General features: G+C 42.6%; 1 protein-coding gene across 1 annotated transcript in view; it reads right to left on the bottom strand.

Annotated features, from left to right (window-relative positions):
• The window catches only part of LOC126095468 (uncharacterized), a 588,043-nt gene extending 583,005 nt beyond the window's left edge, over nt 1-5,038 (bottom strand). Inside the window, exons 1-2 of the mRNA XM_049910259.1 lie at nt 5,015-5,038; nt 3,982-4,076 (exon numbers count right to left, since the gene is read on the bottom strand). Coding sequence (XP_049766216.1) covers nt 3,982-4,076; nt 5,015-5,038 — 119 coding nt within the window. The remainder of the gene's footprint in view (nt 1-3,981; nt 4,077-5,014) is intronic.
• Between the last annotated feature and the right edge of the window lie 18,371 nt (nt 5,039-23,409).

The raw sequence follows: 23,409 nt of genomic DNA on the forward strand, positions 1-23,409 counted from the left end.
GTTACAGGTCCTCTTTGGGCATATCTTGGCTGTGTGAAATTTATCGTGGAATCGTGGAATGGGATTTTAAAAACACGCTTCCAAACTTTATAGTCGCTCTAAAGTTATTTATTACGTTTTGCGTATCAGCTGCTTCATGTGAGAGGAACTTTAGTAAATTAAAATGAATTAAAAATTACTTACTATCAACAATGAGAAAAACGAGGCTAAATAATCTTGCCTTGTTAACTATCGAACATGATGCAACAAAAAAATACTAATTTTGAAGATATGATATCAGAGTTTGCGGCTGTTAAAGCTAGAGAGAAATTTTAAGTGCTGGTGTCTCGCGTTTAGCAAATAGTTTTCTGAAGAATGTATGTTAATGTACACAGTATAATACTATATACTAATATATACTGTATAATACTATATACTACTGTGTAATTCATAATAAGAGATTACTACATACACCAAACAAAGTTTTGCATCATCCCAGTTCCCAGAACTCCTGAAGAAAGACGTTGACTCTGGATATTATATCATAAACACAGTCCCTTTGACTGTTCAGAGATGTCACTCAACCCGTCCAAAGATGTAAACAACCATGCATGACCAGTGCCTATTAGACGGTGGGGGTCCGACAGCCGAACAGTTCAAGTAATTCCACCAGGAAGGAGGTACAGGGCTCGTGTTGTCTGTAGTTCAACCATGCCTAGACAGTCAATATCGCGATTCTATCGCTTCCACATTGTTGCTTTGTTCGAGGAAGAGCTCTCAACATGGGAAGAGTCCAGGCGTCTCGGAGTGGACCAAAACGATGTTGTTCAGACACGGAAGAGATACTGAGAGACAGGAACTGTCGATGACATGCCTCGCTCAGGCCTCCCAAGGGCTTCTACTGCAATGGATGGCCGTTACCTACGGATTATGGCTCGGAGGACACCTGACGGCAACGCCATCATGTTGAATAATACTTTTAGTGGAGCCACAGGACGTCGTGTTACGACTCAAACTGTGCGCAATTGGCTGCGCGATGCGCAAGTTTGCTCCCGATGTCGATGGCGATGTCCATCCTTCCAACCACGACACCATGCAGCGCGTTACAGATTGGCCCAACAACATGCCGACTGGACCGCTCAGGATTGGTATCACGTTCTTTTCCTTTAACCAGACAATCGTCGGAGATGTATTTGGAGGCAATCCGGTCAGGCTGAACGCCTTAGACACACTGTTCAGAGAGTGCAGCGAGGTAGAGGGTCCCTGCTGTTTTGGGATGGCACTATGGGGGGGGGGGGGGGTGTAAACGTACGCTGCTGGTGGTCATGGAAGGAACCGTAACGGCTGTACGGTACGTGAATATCATCCTCCGACCAATAGTGTAATAATATCGGCAACTTATTGGCGGGGCATTCGTGTTCATGGACAACAATTCGTGCCCTCATCCTGCACATCTTATGAATGACTTCTTTCAGGATAATGACATCACTCGACTAGAGTGGCCAACATGTTCTCCAGACATAAACCCTATCGCACATGCCTGGGATAGATTGAAAAGGGCTGTTTATGGATGACGTGACCCACCAACCACTCTGGACGAACAGTGCCTTGATGAACTTGTGGATAGTGTGGCACGACGAATACAGGCATGCATCAATGCAAAAGGACGTGCTACTGGGTATTAGAGGTACCGGTTTGTACAGCAACGTGGACCACCACCTCTGAAGATCTCGCTCTGTGGTGGTACAACATGCAATGTGTGGTTTTCATGAGCCATAATAAGAGCGGAAATGATTTTTATGTTGCTCTCTATTCCAGTTTTCTGTACAGGTTCCGGAACTCTCGGAAGCGAGGTGATGCAAAACGTTTTTTGATGTGTGTACTATACATTGCAATTTGACGATTAATGAGTGTAAGGCCTTTATTCGTCTTATTTAAATTCATACATGACACATATCCAGTTTTATCGAATTTGGGAGCTTTTTATTAATCGAATGACACCACCGATATCCGCTTCGAGAGCCACCCACACTAGCTACGAGACTGCCCGCGGCTGAGTGCCACAGATACGCTGAAGGAACTGGACTGGCAGACGCTTGGAGATAGATGTCAACTATTCGAAAAAGTCTACTAACGAAGTTTAAAAAACCGGCTTTAAATTATGAATGTAGGAATATACTAGAACCTCGTACGTATCGATCTCATAGGGATCGTGAGGACAAAATTAGAATAACTACAGCATCCACAGAGGCATTCAAACACCATTCTTCCCGTGCTACATACGTGAAGGGAAAGGGTAGAAACCGTAATAACTCGTACAATGTGGAACGTACTCTCTGCAGTACATTTCACGGTGGTTTCCAGAGTATACAGGGTGTTCGGAAATTTATATATTAATAGATTTCTAGAACTTGTTGAGAGGGAGTGAGTACATATTATTTTGAGTGGGAACTCATTTCCGAAAACTTATGTTTTTGGTACCGTGCTGCAGCCGTTTCAAATGGCTCTGAGCACTATGGGACTTAACTTCTGAGGTCATAAGTCCCCTAGAACTTAGAACTACTTAAACCTAACTAACCTAAGGACATCACACACATCCATGCCCGAGGCAGGATTCGAACCTGCGACCGTAGCGGTTACGCGGTTTCAGACTGAAGCGCCTAGAACCGCACGGCCACACCGGCCGGCGACTGTATGTTAGTTCGATTGTCATTGGATCGACAATGGTTGGGAAGACTGCCTGTCTCACCTAAGCGAGTGTTAGTGTTTGAATTCAAGACCGACCTTCGGAACTTCTGAGCGCCCTTGGGTGTACTGCCTTTTCTTGTTTATTCTTGTTGTTTGTACTTACATGGCTTATAGCCGATTTTTAGACTAAATTTTTGCCCTTTAGGTGTCAGATGGTTTGGGCTTTCAGCCTAATTTACGAACTGTTTTACGTAAAGCCTTTGGCATTTTTAAAATTAATGTTATTGAGTCTTAAGTGTTGGGCCTTCAGCCGATTTTGAATTTAAGTTGTTTGCTCTTTAAGTGTCAGATTCTTTGGGCCTTCAGCCTAATTAATTAATTGTTTGAAGATCAGGCTTTGCCTTTTAAATTTATGATTTTGGTTGACCTGTAAGTTATTGGCTTCCAGTCGTTTTTAAATTAAAGTGGTCTTGCCCATAAGGCATGAGATTGTACGGCACATTCAGCCGCTAATTAAGTTGCAAAACTAAAGCTGTGTTTTTTTAAACTTTATTGGCTGTTGTAATGTTCGATCAAATAAAAGGATGTATGTTCGAGTGTAACTGACAGCTGCTTATTTTGACCCCATTCCACAACTTAAACTACCTGTCCCGTCCTACGGGTTTAGTAGGGCGTCTCACGTATACTCAACTATGTTGCTCTATCACTCGCAGACATGCGAATGAGGTTCGAGTCGGGTCACAGAGGTCCTACAGACGTCAAATGATATAACGCAATCCGACTTAAGCACTCCCCACCACGACAAACCTTTGCAAACTTACCTAACAAACACGTTTTCAAACGGCTGTAGCACGGAAACGGTACTTTTACTGACCTGGGTTCCTATACAAAATATTATACACTCACTCCCGTCTACAGGTCCTAGCGGTTTGTAACAGAAATTTCCGAGCATCCTGTAGATGCAGCAGTGGCTGTAGAATTGGTTTGGTGAAGTGATGCCGGCGGAGGGGGCAGGGGAGGGGGGCCGGGGTTACGGGAGTCGGTTGTCGGGCCATCGTATCCAACCGACCGCCCCACAATAAAAGTTGGTCGGTTGGTTGGCTAAAGCGTAAACACACGTCCAATTTGTCGGTCGGTTGGTGCATGTGTAGGATCCTTGTTCTACTTACCGAAAAATTCGATTTACCGAGGTGCATATTAGTAAAAGTAGAATGCATCTGATCGAATGTTTGTATAGCTGTCGCCAAGGCTTACGGTGTTCACGAGGGAGGGAGGTAGGGCAGGCAGCTGCTGGCGAGTGCACAGGCTACTCACGCGTGCAGATGGGCGCGGGCACGATGGCGTCCGACTGTCGGCTGGCTGAAGCGGGCAGCAGTTTGATCAGCCTCTTGCTGCCGGCGCTGGCGCGGCTACGCTGGCCGTTGTGCAAGGAACTCGGCTCCCCGTTGGCTTTGATATTGCCGTTGCCGCTGCCGTTGCCGCTGTTGCTGCCGAAGCCGCTGGCGCTGCCCACGGGCACGACCCCGTCGCCGCCGCCGCCACTGCCGTTGCCGCTACCGCTGCCGCCTCCGCCGCCGCCACCACTGCCACTGCCGCCGCCTCCACCAGACCCGGAGTTGGAGCCCTCAGCTCCTCGCTGAAAATAATTTACAGAGCGTTTACTAGAATACACGGTAGGGATATTTGCACAGTGATACACTGATCAGTCAAAACCTTAATGACCACTACCCACTGCCTGGATGCCTCCTGGTGGCGATGCGGACACTTCACACAGTAAGAAAAGTATGTACGCCGAGCAAAGACGGATGGCGTACTACCTTAGGATCGACAGGCTCAGCAAATGGAGAAATCCACTCAAAAAATGGTTCAGATGGCTTTAAGCACTATGGGACTTAACAGCTGAGGCCATCAGTCCCCTAAACTTAGAACTACTTAAACCTAACTAACCTAAGGACATCACACACACCCATGCCCGAGGCAGGATTCGAACCTGCGACCGTAGCAGCAGCGCGGCTCCGGGCTGGAGCGCCTAGAACCGCACGGCCACCGCGGCCGGCAAATCCAGATAAGCGACTTAGCCAAAGGGCAGAGTATTATTATGACGCAGAGCCTATGAACGAGTATCTCGAAAACGGCGAAGCTGGTCTAATGTTCACGTGCTACTGTCGTGTGCTTCTGTGGAAAATGGTGGAAGGGTACTGAAACTACCACAAGCCGCTAAGTGGTAGGACGTCTGAAGGCACACCTGCTCTGTAAAGAAGGATAGATGGCGATCTTTGGCATCTCTGGCGAAACAGCACAGTCCCGGTGGGCGCACGTGTGTTTCGCAGCACACCATTCAGCGCACATTGATGAATATGGAGTTCCGCATTGGCATTAATGGGATACGAGTTGATGGCGATATCAATTGAAACGAAACGTTTTGCTATACAGAGCGATCGAAAAGTTTCCATTTGACGGCGTTGCTGCTGCGTATTCGCAACGTAGCGCGACTGCGGTGCGGGTATAAGCTGATAAGCCAAAACATTATGACCACTGGTCACAGCAAGTTTAAATATCGTTTGGCGGCGTTGCTGGAAAGTGACGCGACAAAGAAAGTACACTCCTGGAAATAGAAATAAGAACACCGTGAATTCATTGTCCCAGGAAGGGGAAACTTTATTGACACATTCCTGGGGTCAGATACATCACATGATCACACTGACAGAACCACAGGCACATAGACACAGGCAACAGAGCATGCACAATGTCGGCACTAGTACAGTGTATATCCACCTTTCGCAGCAATGCAGGCTGCTATTCTCCCATGGAGACGATCGTAGAGATGCTGGATGTAGTCCTGTGGAACGGCTTGCCATGCCATTTCCACCTGGCGCCTCAGTTGGACCAGCGTTCGTGCTGGACGTGCAGACCGCGTGAGACGACGCTTCATCCAGTCCCAAACATGCTCAATGGGGGACAGATCCGGAGATCTTGCTGGCCAGGGTAGTTGACTTACACCTTCTAGAGCACGTTGGGTGGCACGGGATACATGCGGACGTGCATTGTCCTGAGGGAACAGCAAGTTCCCTTGCCGGTCTAGGAATGGTAGAACGATGGGTTCGATGACGGTTTGGATGTACCGTGCACTATTCAGTGTCCCCTCGACGATCACCAGTGGTGTACGGCCAGTGTAGGAGATCGCTCCCCACACTATGATGCCGGGTGTTGGCCCTGTGTGCCTCGGTCGTATGCAGTCCTGATTGTGGCACTCACCTGCACGGCGCCAAACACGCATACGACCATCATTGGCACCAAGGCAGAAGCGACTCTCATCGCTGAAGACGACACGTCTCCATTCGTCCCTCCATTCACGCCTGTCGCGACACCACTGGAGGCGGGCTGCACGATGTTGGGGCGTGAGCGGAAGACGGCCTAACGGTGTGCGGGACCGTAGCCCAGCTTCATGGAGACGGTTGCGAATGGTCCTCGCCGATACCCCAGAAGCAACAGTGTCCCTAATTTGCTGGGAAGTGGCGGTGCGGTCCCCTACGGCACTGCGTAGGATCCTACGGTCTTGGCGTGCATCCGTGCGTCGCTGCGGTCCGGTCCCAGGTCGACGGGCACGTGCACCTTCCGCCGACCACTGGCGACAACATCGATGTACTGTGGAGACCTCACGCCCCACGTGTTGAGCAATTCGGCGGTACGTCCACCCGGCCTCCCGCATGCCCACTATACGCCCTCGCTCAAAGTCCGTCAACTGCACATACGGTTCACGTCTACGCTGTCGCGGCATGCTACCAGTGTTAAAGACTGCGATGGAGCTCCGTATGCCACGGCAAACTGGCTGACACTGAGGGCGGCGGTGCACAAATGCTGCGCAGCTAGCGCCATTCGACGGCCAACACCGCGGTTCCTGGTGTGTCCGCTGTGCCGTGCGTGTGATCATTGCTTGTACAGCCCTCTCGCAGTGTCCGGAGCAAGTATGGTGGGTCTGACACACCGGTGTCAATGTGTTCTTTTTTCCATTTCCATGAGTGTACATAAGTGGATCAGAGACCCAAGGGCAATCATTCTAGCGACGACACGGGCCGCAAATGGGGAAATCTACTGACAAAAGCGACTTCGACAATATTGTTATTACTCAGAGAATGTGAATGAGTATCTAGAAACCGGCGTAGCTGGTCGAACGTCCACGTGCTGCTGTAGTGAGCATCTAGGGGAAGTGGTGAAACCATAGCGAAACTGCCACTGGGCGATAAGTGGTTGTACGTCCACGACCCTTCTCAGAACCTGGGGTTTGGAAGCTTGCCTGCTCTGTAAAGCAGGACAGGTGGCGATCTGTGACGTCTCCGCCAAAAAATCACAATGTTAGTGCACGCAAAAGTGTGTCGGAGCACACCGTTCATCGTAAATCGCAGCAGACAACCCCTACGTGTTCACATATCGGCCCAACGACATCGTCAGTTATGGTTGCAGTGGGCTCTGTGTCATCGAGATCGGACCGTGTATCACTGGAAACGTGCCGTCTCGCCGCATGAATCGAGTTTTTGCTACACCACGTCGATTGTTGTCTCCACAAACGCCGTCATGCAGGAGAACGGCTGCTCGAAACGTGCAGCGCGCCACGGACGCAGGTTGATGGGAGTAGTATTTCGCTATGGCAGACAGTCTCCTGCGCTTCTTTGTGACCTGTGCTAGTAATGGAAGACACCATGTCATATGCGGACCATCTGCATACCTTCATGCTTGATGCCTTGCCTGATGATGAACTCGTGTTACACCAGTATAATTCTCTGTGTCTCGAAGCCAGAATCGTGCTACATCGGCTGGAAGACCATGATACTGAAATCACCATACCAAATTCGCCAGATGTGAATCCGATGGTTCCCATCTGGGTCGCTACCAGGTACCATCACCGTTTGAACAAATCAACGACCAGTTATTTACGGGACTTGTTCGTAGACAGCTGTTGCTACATAATTCCATAAATATAACAACGAACTGTAGAATCAGTGACACGCAGAATCAGTGATATATTGCGTTACAACGATTGCTCAACAACCTGTTAAGCAGGTGGTCATAATGTATTGGTTCGTCAGTGTATAATCAGCATGGATTAATCTGAGTGGTAGCAACCAATAAGGTTGGGCAGTAACTGTTCTGTGCTGCTGTTGGCTGACGCTTTGACGTCACTAAGGAACAGTGTCTGCTCAAAAAAGGCTCTGACCACTATGGGACTTAACATCTGAGGTCATCAGTCCCCTAGAAACCTAAGAACATCACACACATCCATGCCCGAGGCAGGATTCGAACCTGTGACTGTAGCAGCAGTGCGGTTCCGCACTGAAGCGCCTAGAACCGCAAGGCCACAGCGGCCGGCTCAAACTAAGTTTTAAAATTAGCATGGAGTTTTCTAAGTTGACTCAGACAGAAGTTTTGACGAATGAGTAGGATCGATACAATGTTCACTTTCTTTTTGTATTCATCACATGTTTAAAGTAACTTCACCTAACTAGTGGACACTGTGTCATTTTCACTCAGGAAATAATGCAAGTGCCTTATTCGTAGGAAGCATTTCAATTAGCTAATGTAAGTAAAATTTCCTTCATAATACATGGATGGTAACTATAGCTGCGGTTTATCCTAGAACACAGATAGAAGATCTTCGAGTTTTTCCCTGAGAAGAACAAAATTGTAACTTTTCTGCGAAACAGTGCCCAAAAAAATCGGCTTGAAAATGCCCTCTTTGACCCATCGAACTTCTTGGACCTATGTAACAACCTTCTGACTTCATTCCGTGAAAATCTTTTGCCCAGTATTGGATCAGTTTCACGAGGCAGAAGTGCATCTTCATCACATCCTCGCGCAGATATCCTTTCATTGATGACAACTGTTTTCGAAGGTCTTTATTACTTGCTCGCAATTTCATGCACATGTTTTTCGGATAAGATTTCTTTCTCCGAAGATCAGCTACGTAATTCTGTAAACTGATTTTATCTCTATCCTTAAAAACAGTTTCATTTGTAAATGTACATTTACCAGCTGTCTTCTTCGTGGTGAAAGCTTTTCTAAAGTTTGTGCTTCTATGGTCCTCAAGTTCGTTGGACCGTTCCTTCTTTCCTTCTGTTGCAAGTGGTGAGTATCACTGGCGCTACTATTACAAGGCAGATTACACGAAGGAAATGCATCACTCTTATAACTCGTTTGCACGGTAAACTTAGCAGTTCCGTGTACAATTCTTCAACGTAATCAGATTCTTGGAAACGATGAGACATTTTAGCTTTTGGAACATTCATATTGTTTTTACTGCAGCATTTCGACAACAAAATACACTCCTGGAAATGGAAAAAAGAACACATTGACACCGGTGTGTCAGACCCACCATACTTGCTCCGGACACTGCGAGAGGGCTGTACAAGCAATGATCACACGCACGGCACAGCGGACACACCAGGAACCGCGATGTTGGCCGTCGAATGGCGCTAGCTGCGCAGCATTTGTGCACCGCCGCCGTCAGTGTCAGCCAGTTTGCCGTGGCATACGGAGCTCCATCGCAGTCTTTAACACTGGTAGCATGCCGCGACAGCGTGGACGTGAACCGTATGTGCAGTTGACGGACTTTGAGCGAGGGCGTATAGTGGGCATGCGGGAGGCCGGGTGGACGTACCGCCGAATTGCTCAACACGTGGGGCGTGAGGTCTCCACAGTACATCGATGTTGTCGCCAGTGGTCGGCGGAAGGTGCACGTGCCCGTCGACCTGGGACCGGACCGCAGCGACGCACGGATGCACGCCAAGACCGTAGGATACTACGCAGTGCCGTAGGGGACCACACCGCCATTTCCCAGCAAATTAGGGACACTGTTGCTCCTGGGGTATCGGCGAGGACCATTCGCAACCGTCTCCATGAAGCTGGGCTACGGTCCCGCACACCGTTAGGCCGTCTTCCGCTCACGCCCCAACATCGTGCAGCCCGCCTCCAGTGGTGTCGCGACAGGCGTGAATGGAGGGACGAATGGAGACGTGTCGTCTTCAGCGATGAGAGTCGCTTCTGCCTTGGTGCCAATGATGGTCGTATGCGTGTTTGGCGCCGTGCAGGTGAGCGCCACAATTAGGACTGCATACGACCGAGGCACACAGGGCCAACACCTGGCATCATGGTGTGGGGAGCGATCTCCTACACTGGCCGTACACCACTTGTGATCGTCGAGGGGACACTGAATAGTGCACGGTACATCCAAACCGTCATCGAACCCATCGTTCTACCATTCCTAGACCGGCAAGGGTACTTGCTGTTCCAACAGGACAATGCACGTCCGCATGTACCCCGTGCCACCCAACGTGCTCTAGAAGGTGTAAGTCAACTACCCTGGCCAGCAAGATCTCCGGATCTGTCCCCCATTGAGCATGTTTGGGACTGGATGAAGCGTCGTCTCACGCGGTCTGCACGTCCAGCACGAACGCTGGTCCAACTGAGGCGCCAGGTGGAAATGGTATGGCAAGCCGTTCCACAGGACTACATCCAGCATCTCTACGATCGTCTCCATGGGAGAATAGCAGCCTGCATTGCTGCGAAAGGTGGATATACACTGTACTAGTGCCTACATTGTGCATGCTCTGTTGCCTGTGTCTATGTGCCTGTGGTTCTGTCAGTGTGATCATGTGATGTATCTGACCCCAGGAATGTGTCAATAAAGTTTCCCCTTCCTGGGACAATGAATTCACGGTGTTCTTATTTCAATTTCCAGGAGTGTAGTTTACAGACTTGTGTAGCGGGGGAAAGCATTATGCTCTCTCTTTATTGTTGTGCTTGTTAGAATTACACCCAACAGTAGCACAATCTGGCATTGCTTGGAACCACTGACAAGACTTTCAGTTGCAAATCACTCACTAGGTGACGTAGGTTAAGATCCCATGTATCACACACTGCAGCCATTCACCTTGATGGGCCCTCGTTTGCAAGTAATTGTTGAAAAAAAACCCGAATTTTGTGGGACACTCAGTAGCATTAAAGAAGTTGCCTGATAAAGCCTGTTTGCGTGGTGTAACATATAGGATATCAGCTATACATTTAAGAAGTTGTGGATTCGAATCTCATCACGTGCAGCAAGCTTTCGTTTTTAAATATTTATCGAAATGATTTTGGTCATCATTTTTATTCAGTTAATTGATTGAAATGTAATTTTTTAATTCCATTCCTTTGTCAGATAATTTTAATCATAATATCAACTTCTTCATTTGCTCTAATTATTCTTCCTATCATTCTTTCTCCAAATGATATCTTTGTTCATGTTTTTTTAATTAATTTTATGAATTAATTTCTATTTTATTTCTTTTGTTTTATACCCTGTCTTTGCGTCCATAATATTGCACTCATTGCATCTGTTTCTCATTTTGCTTGAATTTTGTTTTACTTATAAACCCGGGTTTCTTTTAAATTTTAATCGTTATTTTGTCCATAGTGGAGTAGGCATCTGGGTTATGTTTTACATGTTTGTATTATGGTTACTGTACAAAAAACAGTACATCTGGTAACAAAAATACATTCCTCAAATCACTGCACAAATATAAATAGATTATTTTTTTTAAACTGATGGATCGAAATTTTCAAATAATTGAACTTTGTAATAGATAAATACAATTAAATTCATATTCACAAAAATTCCAACTGGAAAAATATATAAAGAAAAAATGAAACAAATGAAAAGTTGATACAGAGATTAAAATGACGTGACAGAGGATTAGAAATAAAAAATTACGTTTAAACCAGTTAACTGAATAAAGATAATGATTGAAGTAATTTCGATAAAGATATAAAAATTAAAAAAACACCTTACTGCACCTGATGCGTTTCGAACTCACAGCCCCCTACATGCAAAGCTGTTCTTATGTATTACACCACGCAACTGGATTGCACAGAGTACCTTTCTTTTAATGCTATTGTGTGCCTCAAAAGTCCCAATTTTCTTTTTCGTCAGTTACTCGCGAACGAAGCCCCACCAGGGAGAATGGTTGGAGTGTACGACATCAGGGATCTTAACCTACAGCACCGTATAGATGGTTTCAAAACGTCGATTGCACTGTTGGGGACCTCTCCTTGCCAGGAAACCACATACTTTCCACTATCTCCAACACAGAAATAACAGCGCGAAGTGTTCCTCTGTCATGTCATTCGTAGCACTTACTGCGCCCCCCCCCCCCCTCCGATAGCAACAAACAACAATGACCCCCTATTTTGTAATGTGGGGCTCACTGATCGTTTAGGTTGGGTAGATGCAACAGTTGCTGGAAAATAATATGTGTCTGTGATCTCAACATAATTTAAGAGTAATTTTGCTGATGATATATCGTGCCCAGTGTGTGTTCAGTGCACCCTTGTACGAGGGCTATTCGGAAAGTCAGGTTCGATCGGTCGCGAAATTGAAAATGCAGTGAAAATTCGTTGAAGCTTTGCACAGATGTGTTGGATTGTGTCTGTAGTATGCACGTCGATCGCGTCACGTCAGTAGCAGGGTAGTGGCGGCACAAGGACACTTTTGATATCAAATTGATATGCAAATTAATTAAAATGATCAATTAATCCCCCAACCCTGATCACGTTCACCCTCGCCGTCCTGACCATGCATACCACTACCCCCAGATGATGTCACATGTTTTCTCAGCCAGCACGTGGGCCCCAGCGCCCTCCCCTCCTCTCCACCCTCTCCCTCCCTCCCTCCCTGTCCCCAAACCTACCCTATTGGCGGGTATTTCGAATTTTGGTTGGAATTTCTTTGTCCCACCCAGGAATTGGTGGGAAATTAAAATTGGCAATGCCCTTTCCGGGACTCGAACCCTGGTCCTCCTGGATGGAAAGCCCAACTGCATCCCCTAAATCAATTATACCACAAGAGGTGCTTGGAATTTGTGGGAAATTAAAAATGGCAGTGTCCTTTCTGGGACTCAAACCCTGGTTACACTGGATGGAAGGCCCAAGCACTCCCTCCTGCACATGGAAACGGTCTAGATGCAGGAGAGGAAGGTGAGGTTAGTGTACTTCATTTATTTTGGACAGGAAAATGAAGTAAATGTAGGTCCTAATAACATAATTAAAATTCAAGATCAGGCATAATTTCACAACTAAATACAGAGTGCTACACAAGGAGGGCCTAAAATCGTAATACAAACTAAAAAATTTACCATGCCATACAACTGGTGTTATTCTGCTGGGTAAAATATTCGTAACTAGTGATAGACACATTCAAACTTTACCCTTCACCTATAAACTGGGAGGAAGAAAGGCTGGGATGTAAGGTACTATCTTTATTCTTTTTAGCAGGAAATATTTTCAAGTGGCAAGTTGCTGGTGTTGGCCAGAGAGGAGTTTAAAAAGTGTATTACTTGGAAGCATACAGCTGAGGACAGTATCTATCTTTGTTTGACATCAGAGTTCACTACAGATGCATACTCAAAAACCAACCTGCAGCCCAAGTAATCAAAGCCAATACATGCTACCACAGCTGATGGAAAAAATGCATCACAGTTATAATTACACTTCAAAATTGTCATGAAACAACTAGCACTCATAATTAATTGGTCATAATGGAACACATGTACTGGGGAAAATCGTCGTCCCAAAAGACTGCAGAGGGGGGTGGTAGTGGAATGTGCGTTCTCATCGGTAGACATCCACAAACTGCCGAAAATTAAAGCCCTCTTACCTCCCCTCATGCCTCCCCTCCCTACATCCATCCTTTCACCTATGGAGAGGACGCAGGTTTTTTCAAATGGCCATCTGTTCAGCCAGACGCCTTGTGGCATGAGCTGGCCACTGTCCAGCTTGAGGTGACCGTCCTATGTGAACACAATAGCGTGTATAGTCAACTAAACAATAGGAGATAAAAATGTTCTGGCATACCATGAAGTGTCAGCATGGAAGGTAACTGTGTAAGAGGTATGTGCTGCCTGCAATATGTAAGCTATAAGAGAATCTGAGACCAAAGAGCAGTGTTGACTGCAGTACGATCTGTGTAGCAGTAGCATTAAGTTGTTGCTAGCGAGCAGTCGTCTGTCTGCGCTCGTCAGTCCTGTCTGGTGTATCATGTTGGCTGGGCCGGTCGCGGTGCAGCGATGTCGGAGCCTGAGTATTATTGTATAAGGTAAAAAGCAGCCTCACGCATATCTAGTAATGTTATGCAAAGCCCCATGTAAATCTTTTAAAAATGTCCTAATAATAATCTTCGTGATATAAAGTAATTTCTAAAAAAACATTCATTTCAATTTAAAGAATTCACTAATTTCTTCAATCCATGATCATTCCTATTGTTGCAAAAGAAAAATCAGTTGCTTCCTTTCATAAATGACAAATCTATCGGCCAGCATTGCACAGAGCTGTGCCGGAAAAATTTTATATAAGAGCAGATTTTTATTGAGATAAGAATTTTTGCTTTTTTTGGTCAGAATGAACTTACAGGGCCATGACGCAGCGCTGCTGTCGTCCAAATTCTACCAGGTTACTGAATTTATTTTTTATTACGAGGCTTAGGAATTTTTCTGTTTCAAACTTACATTAGATGAGAAAAGAATTTTGTGGGAACATTAAATGTGAATGCATTTGTGTACGGAGGTTATAAATGGGAACCAATTTTGTTCTGAGGTTACACAAAAATTAGAATCGCTATCAATAATAATAATTATATTTTATTACAAATTACTTTGTGGGGAAGTTACACTTCGCGACATCGGGCCAGGATCGTATTTCTTTGTGAATTTCTGAGAAGTAGTCATATATCTGCTCTTATCTACTTAAATGTAGTTTGCATCTGGCGCAACGCATTTACTAACTTGTCACTTTTTCTTACACAGATCATCGGCAATTTATTGCTCTTTGTTGTACTTGTTTGTTCCATTTTTGCTTTGTCTTTGTTTCATTTTTGTGCTTAATTTTGATTTGTGAAAAATGCCGCGAAAAACTGTTAACAGTACATCGCGATGTGCAATGAGTGAAATAGCGGACTCGAATAATTTGACCGATAATATTTGCGACACTCAGTGTAATAGTGATAATCCCCTAGTTACAGATAATTAGTACATGCCGATAACTAGTAATGATTTTGATCCTAATGATGAACAAACAAATTCAGTTGTGTCCTCTGTTAATTTAACGACAATTGATGACGCGGCACGTTCTGTTACGATGAACGCTGCCCAGTTTAACACACCTGATTTGCAAAATTTACACAGTGAACAGATAATTGTTTCCAATGAAGGTGAACAATGTACTCAAAGTACGTCAGATTTGTTTGATTCCGGTGTAGTGACCAACAGTGCACATTCAATTGGCAAACCTTTTCAAGAATTACAGAATGACCAAATGGTTACAGAAAACGTGACAAATGCAGATACACCAGCACACAGCATAGAAAATAGAGTCGCTAATTTTGGCTGGGATCAAGTTATGGCAGTATTGCTACAACTTAATGAAAAAATATACAACAATTCTAAACAGTCGAATGATAAGCAAGACAACAATTACAAACAACTTAATGAAAAACTAGATAACAATTCCAAACAGTTGAATGAAAAACAAGACAGGTCGATCGAACAAATTAATGAGAACTTTAAACAGATTAATGAACAGATTGCAGCCGTTGCCGTGCAATGTCATGATCATAAAGAACAATTACGTGAGGAAATTAAGTCTTGTGCTAGGAGCAGTAGTGAAGAAATTAGATCTGTGGCTCAAGAATTAAGGAATACGCAAGCAGCTACAACTAAAATACTTAAGAGACGAAATTAGTGCAGTCGCTAAACAATGCTCTGAAAACGCAGCACAGTTACGCGACGAGTTTAAATTAATGTCAGCAGAACTTTCACACACAATGGACGCGAAAGTAGATACGAAATTTGAACAACAGAACAGCCAAATTGACGAACGTTTTAATCACCACCTACAAAATAGTGAAACGCGTTACCGTAAATTTATATAGGAACAGAATAAAGTAAAGCGACAAGTCATGGAAACAATTACCGCACAGAGACAGGAAGATAAGCGTAAATTATTTACGAAAGCAAAAACGTACGTAGACAACAATATTGCTACAGTATCGGACGAAATCAAACAGTTGAACACCGAATTGCGTGATGAAATTTCCGATCTTAAAACAAAAACAGACACACACACACATTAGAATTTCAGACAATGACCAACAGACCTGAAAAGTTGGAACTAATACAGGATCCCGATGCCATCAAAGCAGACGTTAAAAAATTGAACGAAACCACACATCAAATACAAAAACAAATTAATGCTTGTGATAATAAAAACGATGATGAGGTAAAAGCACTGACTGAAAAATATGATGAATTGGCCAGTCGTGTTGATGTTATCGAAAATAATAATGACACCAAATCAGACGATACGTCACCAGTTTCGTTTAATCAAACATCCGAATTCCAAAATTTACAGCAGAGATAGGTTCGTCCAATTACGTAGAAAATTGTCAACTTTACAGCAAGAGGTAACAGAGATGAAAAATGTTTCAGCCTTTAACACGTCACAGCATATGCCACTTTCCGAACATTTGTCAGACTCACACAGCCAGTATAATTTAGGTAATTTACAGAGAGTACGTGAGTCAGATTCCGAACAGTCACAGACAAATAGATTCTCATACAATCCTGAACCTGTTCAGACATATAGAGACGATAATTTTGATTACAAGCATTTTCTATCCGTGAGAAAATTTAAAGTATTTAAAAATGACAGAACACAGATTCGCCCATTGGATTGGATACAACAATTTAGCTTTGCTTTTCCACCGACTTGGCCCGTAACACATAAACTTGAATTTATTTGCAGTTTTTTGGAAGGCGAACCAGCAACTCGTATGAGACCGACCGCGAGACAATGCTACTCCGCAGAAGAATTTCAGAATGCTTTTCTGTCAGCGTATTGGTCGAAGACAACACAGCGCGCAATCAAGGATCCACTAATTAGTTTACCGAATTATGAGAACTCAAATTTTCCCACTGTCACGCAATTTTTTGAACACATGGTCCAACAAAACCAGTACTTAAGTGAGCCATACAGTGAATCTGCACTTATCCAACTATGTATTTCTAAATTACCACGATCATTAAGAGTATCACTTTTAACAGGTCATCAGAAAGAAAATATTTCGGCATTCAGAGATCTGTTACAGCTTTTGGAAGTTCAGCAATCAGACTATTCTTTCATAAACAAAAATTTTTCACATCATAACCAAGGCCAACAAACATATAGTAATTACGATCAGGCACGCTATTTCAATAGCAAAGGTAATAGACGCTTCAGGAATGACAACCACCAGAACTTTAATCACAGACAAAATTTTAATTATCAGTATCGTCAAAATTATCAGCAACAGGAACCACATTTCGATAACAATAGAGCTTTTCCCAACAACAGCAACAAAACCAGCCGGTTAGCATACCTAACCAACAATGTAATGTGCAAGGTCAACCAAATTTTAATGTTTCGCCGCCTACACGTATAGCGTCGGCTCCGCCAAAGAGTAACGCACAGCAACAAAGAAATAACTACGTAAGGAAAAACACACTATTTCAACTCATATCGCAATGCACCGTATAGAAATGACTATAATGACAGACGTAAAAATAATGAGCACAATTTTCAGCGTACGTTTAATAACAGCAGCAAAATCATCCGCAACAACATATTATAATCAATGAACCAGACAGTAGATATCATCCCGAACGTAATACGTGAGGAAGAAATAACAGAACAGTACAAATAGTGGAAATGCCACAGCATCCTCCCGAAAATAATAGCACGTCAGATAGAATTTGACTAGATACAGTACAGGTTGCATCTTCCAGCAACGCAAACAATACTTCAGATACGCAGAATCTTGTTCACGAAAATGTTATTACTTTTGACGACATCCGAGACACTCTTTTGCAGGAGAAACCAGTTATTCAAAAACCATTTCACACCCTGTCATTGAAGTAAAGATTGGATCATCTAAATTTTCAGCAGTAATCGATTCTGGATCACCTATATCAGTTATAAATGAGGAAACTTTCAACGAATGTAACAAAGAGAATACCTATCCTACGTTACCATTAGGCAAAACTAAAGTAAAAGGAGCAGTATCTGGTAAAGGAGTAGATGTAAAATTAGACACATTTATCATTTTGTATTGCAGGTCATACATTTCACTCAAATTTTTGGATTGTTCCCTTATTGACAACAGACGTTATTTTAGGTACGAATTTTCTGGTACAACACGACGCAATTATTGACTTTCAAAATTCGTATTTAATGTTAAAGGATGAAAATGTACAACTGGCTTTAGAATTTCAGCACTCTTTATCTGCAGAAGAACAAACAATTAATTGTACAGAGGTTATTTCCGCATCACGTAACATAGACTGTCATTCCACATTGTTCACAGATACGTACGTACACAACTATAATACTCCAGACGAAACCGACTATGACGTTATGCAGATGATTTCTGATAAAGTTAAACAGAGCAGTGCAAATACAGACGACGAACGCACGCAATTACGCAAAATTCTTTTACAGCAAGCTCCAGTTTTTGACAACGTCCCTGGTACTATGTCCGGCTTTATGTATGAATTTCAAGTTAAACAGCACGACACGTTTAAAGCCAAACATTATCCCATTCCGTATGTTCACAGAGAACAAGTTAAGAAAGAATTGCAAGCTATGCTTGACCAAGTAATTATTGAACCGGCAGTTAGTCCGTACATAAACCCACTCCATATTGTTAAGAAAAAGGATGGTTCACTTCGCCTCGTACCTGATTCGCGTCACATTAATGACATTATTATTAATGAAACAGATCGCCACAGACACTAGAAGAACTTCTACAGAAATTTCATGGTACTGCTATTTATTCCACATTAGATTTGAAATCGGGATTTTGGCAAATTCAGCTACATCCGAACTGTATAAGGTACACAGCTTTCCTCTGTTTTGGTGACTGTTACCAGTTTTGCAAATTACCGTTCGGTTTAACAATTTCTTCAGCAGCATTTATTCGCGGTTTGAATACTATACTTCCGACACAACTTAAAGACAGAATCACAACGTATGTAGCGACATTCTTATTGCACAAGCTAACTGCTCTGAACACAATCTGATTCTTGAACAACTGTTACGAACTTTTCGTGCACAAGAACTTACAGTTAATCTCAGTAAATAGCACTTTGGGAAAACTTCTATAAAATTTCTTGGACATGTAATTTCAGCAGAAGGCATTGCGCCTGACCCGGAAAAACGTAGCTTTACGTGACATTACTGTTCCTACGACGGAGAAACAATTACGCAGCTTTCTGGGTTTAATTAACTTTTTTCGTAAATTTATTCATTACTCTGCTTTAGGCACCCCTAGATTATGTCAGTTGACGGGTAAAAACACTATTTGGTCCTGGGATAGCCAAGCACATTCTGAATTTGTGAATCTGAAAGAAGGTTTGTTGAATGCACCACTTTTATCACATCCAGATCTTACTAGAAATTTTTCCATTGCCACCGATAGTTCTAACACCGCTTTAGGCGTACACATTTTTCAGGAAATTGAAGAAGACGGTACTACAGTAATTAAAAACATCGCCTTTGCGAATCGCATTCTGTCACCTGCTGAACGCAATTATTCTGTTACAGAGCTAGAAACATTATGTGTTGTATGGGCATTTATGAGATTTCGGCATTTTCTTTATGGAAGACATACGACCGTTTACACAGATCATAGAGCCATTCAGTTTTTACTTTCCGCAAAATTTACACACGACAGGTTAAGCAGATGGAAACTTTATTTACAGGAATTTAATTTTACAATTGTTCACATTCCCAGTACACAAAATATTGTAGCAGACGCACTATCCCGTTCTCTCAGCAACAATCAGCAAGACATCGCAACCAACTTCTGCAAAGCAAATTTCAGCGTCATGTATATTCAACAAGTTGCATTTGAAAATTTCATTTCGTCGTCATTACGAGACATAGCACAAGAGCAGAGTAAAGACAACATATGGAAAGAAATTAAACACCTTTGGCAAGACAGGAATAATGTTACCATTAGAAACCATGACACTGTACGCAAAAATATTGTTTCGCCGCTCTCACCCTGACAGCAACAACTGGTTACTATGCATTCCTGACGAACTTGTTAACAAATTAATTTGGTATACTCATTGAAGTTACGCACACTACAGAGCCAGAAAATGTTTTCTTATACTGAGACAGAACTGTTATTTTACCAACATGGAGAAACGTATTCGACGAGTTTTAGCGTCATGTAAAATCTGCCAGAAAGCTAAGTCAGATACGACTTCACATATTCCTCCATTACATCCCATTGTACCTGTTAAATTGGGACACATGGCCGCTGTCGACATTTTTGGTCCGATTCCCAGAACTAATAGAGGTTTTTGCTACATTTTTGTCGCTGTTGAACTCACTTCGAAATTTGTTACGTTCACTCCGTTACGCAAAGCTACTGCAAAATCTGTTTCGAATGCATTTGTAAAACATTTTTTATTCCATGTAGGGCATGTATTGAAAGTAATTTCCGACAATGGATCACAGTTTCGATCTGCTGTATGGACACGTATGTTACGAGCTAGAAACATTTCTTCGATCTATATATCCAGGTACCATGCTTCTTCGAACCCTTGTGAACGACTAATGAAAGAAATTGGTAAACTGTGTAGAATATACTGCCATAAAAAACATATTGATTGGGATACACACTTACTGTCATTCCAGGATGTAATTAACTACATATCAAATGAATCTACTATGCTATTTCCGACTGTTATAATGAAGAATGTTGAACCACCTAACAAAATTAAAGAATGAGTATCCTTTCCTACATCTTGTCGACTACGACATCATGAAATAATTGACATTGCGCTGAACAACATCAAACGTGCCGCAGAGCGCCGGAGAAGACAGCAAAAACAGGTTTGTACACGCCGTGACTTTCACATTGGACGGAAGATATTAGTACGCACACATTATTTACCCAATAGAGGAAAGAGTAGATGTAGTAAATTTGAGCTTCTATACTCAGGTCCATATCGAATTCGCAGCATTCCTCACCCCAATGTAGTACACGTCGAAACTCTGAGAACCAGAAAAAGTAAAGGCAATCACAATGTCTCAAATATTAAACCCTTTATTGAATGAACATATTTTATGATTTATCACACTGTAATGCCATTTCCTGATTTTTATATGACCACTTATGCAATTATATTTATATGAACACTTACTGATGATTTTCGTATTTTTTCTTGGCAAGTGCCCGGCAAGGTAAGGTTAGCAGGTCGCTTTTTTGTCGTTATACATCAGACCGTGCACATTTTTCATGTATGTATGATTGTTTTCCTGTATGCAGTATGAAATGCTTAAGATGTAACAAACACCAGTTGACTTTGACATTTTGCCTTATGATATCTCAACATAGTGAGATTGCTACTACATTATGATACTCTGTGTACATTTTTTTTTTTTTTGCACCTGAAAACTGTCTATGTTTTTGACATAATAGTTTTCTGTCATGCTATTCTGTATGCTTAATTATATCACTAGAAACCAGTGGTATATGATTTAAATGCAAGACATTAATCATTGTTCATCATTTTCAGAAAGCAATAACGTGTAAAAGAAATAAATTAAACAAACCACAGTGGATTACTATGAAATGGAATTTCTCCTTCGGAATGAACGAAAGAAGATGCAATACGTCGTCATGAAGAGTAAATGGATCAGAATTAACAAGCATTAACAAGAATATACTATACACATCGTATGATAGCAGTCTTAACTAATTTTTTCTTTCAGAATACGAGGCAACTGTTGCAGGCTGTCAGACAGAACTACACATCTTAGTTTTAGTGATGACATATGCTAGAAATAAGAAATTCTATACTATGAATAGTTATATAAAGTAAATGGTAATATGAATAATGAATAATGAAGTGTCTTTTTTGCAGATGATAATGAATGGTGATGAATAGTTATATGAAGAATATGCTAATATGAATAATGAAGTTTTTTTTGCAGGTGATGATAGTAATGAAGTTATGGTAATATGAATAATTATGTTTTTTCTTTGCAGATGAGAATAATGATGAAGTTTATATATTTACTGTTAGTTAAGAGATGCTATCTAGTTATTTAAGTATTTGTTGCAGTTCGTTTTGACAGTATGTCTTACATCGCATGGTATAATGACTGAATGTTTTGGAAAGGACAGCTAGAGTACATACATATTGAGTACACATTTCATTACCTGTTAATTCGAAGTTCACTACTTTTCAGCATTATATGCGTTTCTTCTTTCAGCTGAATAATCCATTTTGTATTTTTTTCCGGGAGAAGCTATTCATGAAATTAATGTGCTATAAGCAGTTAGTCATTAAACCTGTTCTAGTATTTGCATTTTTTTTACCCATTTGTGTGTGTCATTCATGAATGTGATCACATTACTCTACTTGTTTCATAACCTTGCTACAGCTGACTCATGACGAATGACGTTACCTATCCTCATTTGTAGCAATAAGCCAAAAGCAAATATTTTCATGCCCCAAGCAATTAATTATCGATCCCAATGCAATGCATTGCTAGCACAAAAAAATGTATTACCAGTCCCAAATAATGCTACCAGTTTAAGGGAGTTCTGAGTAATACTGAATAATGTTTTCTAACCACAGACCTTGAGTAATAGTCACAGTATGTTACATTTTAAATATGTCCTATGTCACTTGAATGATGAGTTCTGAGTAATACTGAATGATGTTTTCTAACCACAGACCTTGAGTAATAGTTACAGTGTGTTACATTTTAAATATGTCCTATGTCACTTGAATGATGAGTTCTGAGTAATATTGAATGATGTTTTCTAACCACAGACCTTGAGTAATAGTTACAGTATGTTACATTTTCACTATGTCCTATGTCACTTGAATGATGAATTCTGTGTAATAGTGAATGATATTTTGTAATAATGCATACATGCTATGCCAATAATTTCTGTAAATAATATTTTTGTTATATTCTATAAATGCTATGCCAATAATTAACTCTCATTTTGAATGATGACTTCTGATGGTTTGTCACTGGCCAAAGAGTGCCAATAATTATTTTAAATATGTCATATGTCACTTGAATGATGAAAAACGCTTTGTAATATTCAATACTTGCTACACTCCTGGAAATTGAAATAAGAACACTGTGAATTCATTGTCCCAGGAAGGGGAAACTTTATTGACACATTCCTGGGGTCAGATACATCACATGATCACTCTGACAGAACCACAGGCACATAGACACAGGCAACAGAGCATGCACAATGTCGGCACTAGTACAGTGTATATCCACCTTTCGCAGCAATGCAGGCTGCTATTCTCCCATGGAGACGATCGTAGAGATGCTGGATGTAGTCCTGTGGAACGGCTTGCCATGCCATTTCCACCTGGCGCCTCAGTTGGACCAGCGTTCGTGCTTGACGTGCAGACCGCGTGAGACGAAGCTTCATCCAGTCCCAAACATGCTCAATGGGGGACAGATCCGGAGATCTTGCTGGCCAGGGTAGTTGACTTACACCTTCTAGAGCGCGTTGGGTGGCACGGGATACATGCGGACGTGCATTGTCCTGTTGGAACAGCAAGTTCCCTTGCCGGTCTAGGAATGGTAGAACGATGGGTTCGATGACGGTTTGGATGTACCGTACACTATTCA

Source organism: Schistocerca cancellata, chromosome 8 (assembly GCF_023864275.1).
Source record: "Schistocerca cancellata isolate TAMUIC-IGC-003103 chromosome 8, iqSchCanc2.1, whole genome shotgun sequence".
Taxonomy (NCBI): domain Eukaryota; kingdom Metazoa; phylum Arthropoda; class Insecta; order Orthoptera; family Acrididae; genus Schistocerca; species Schistocerca cancellata.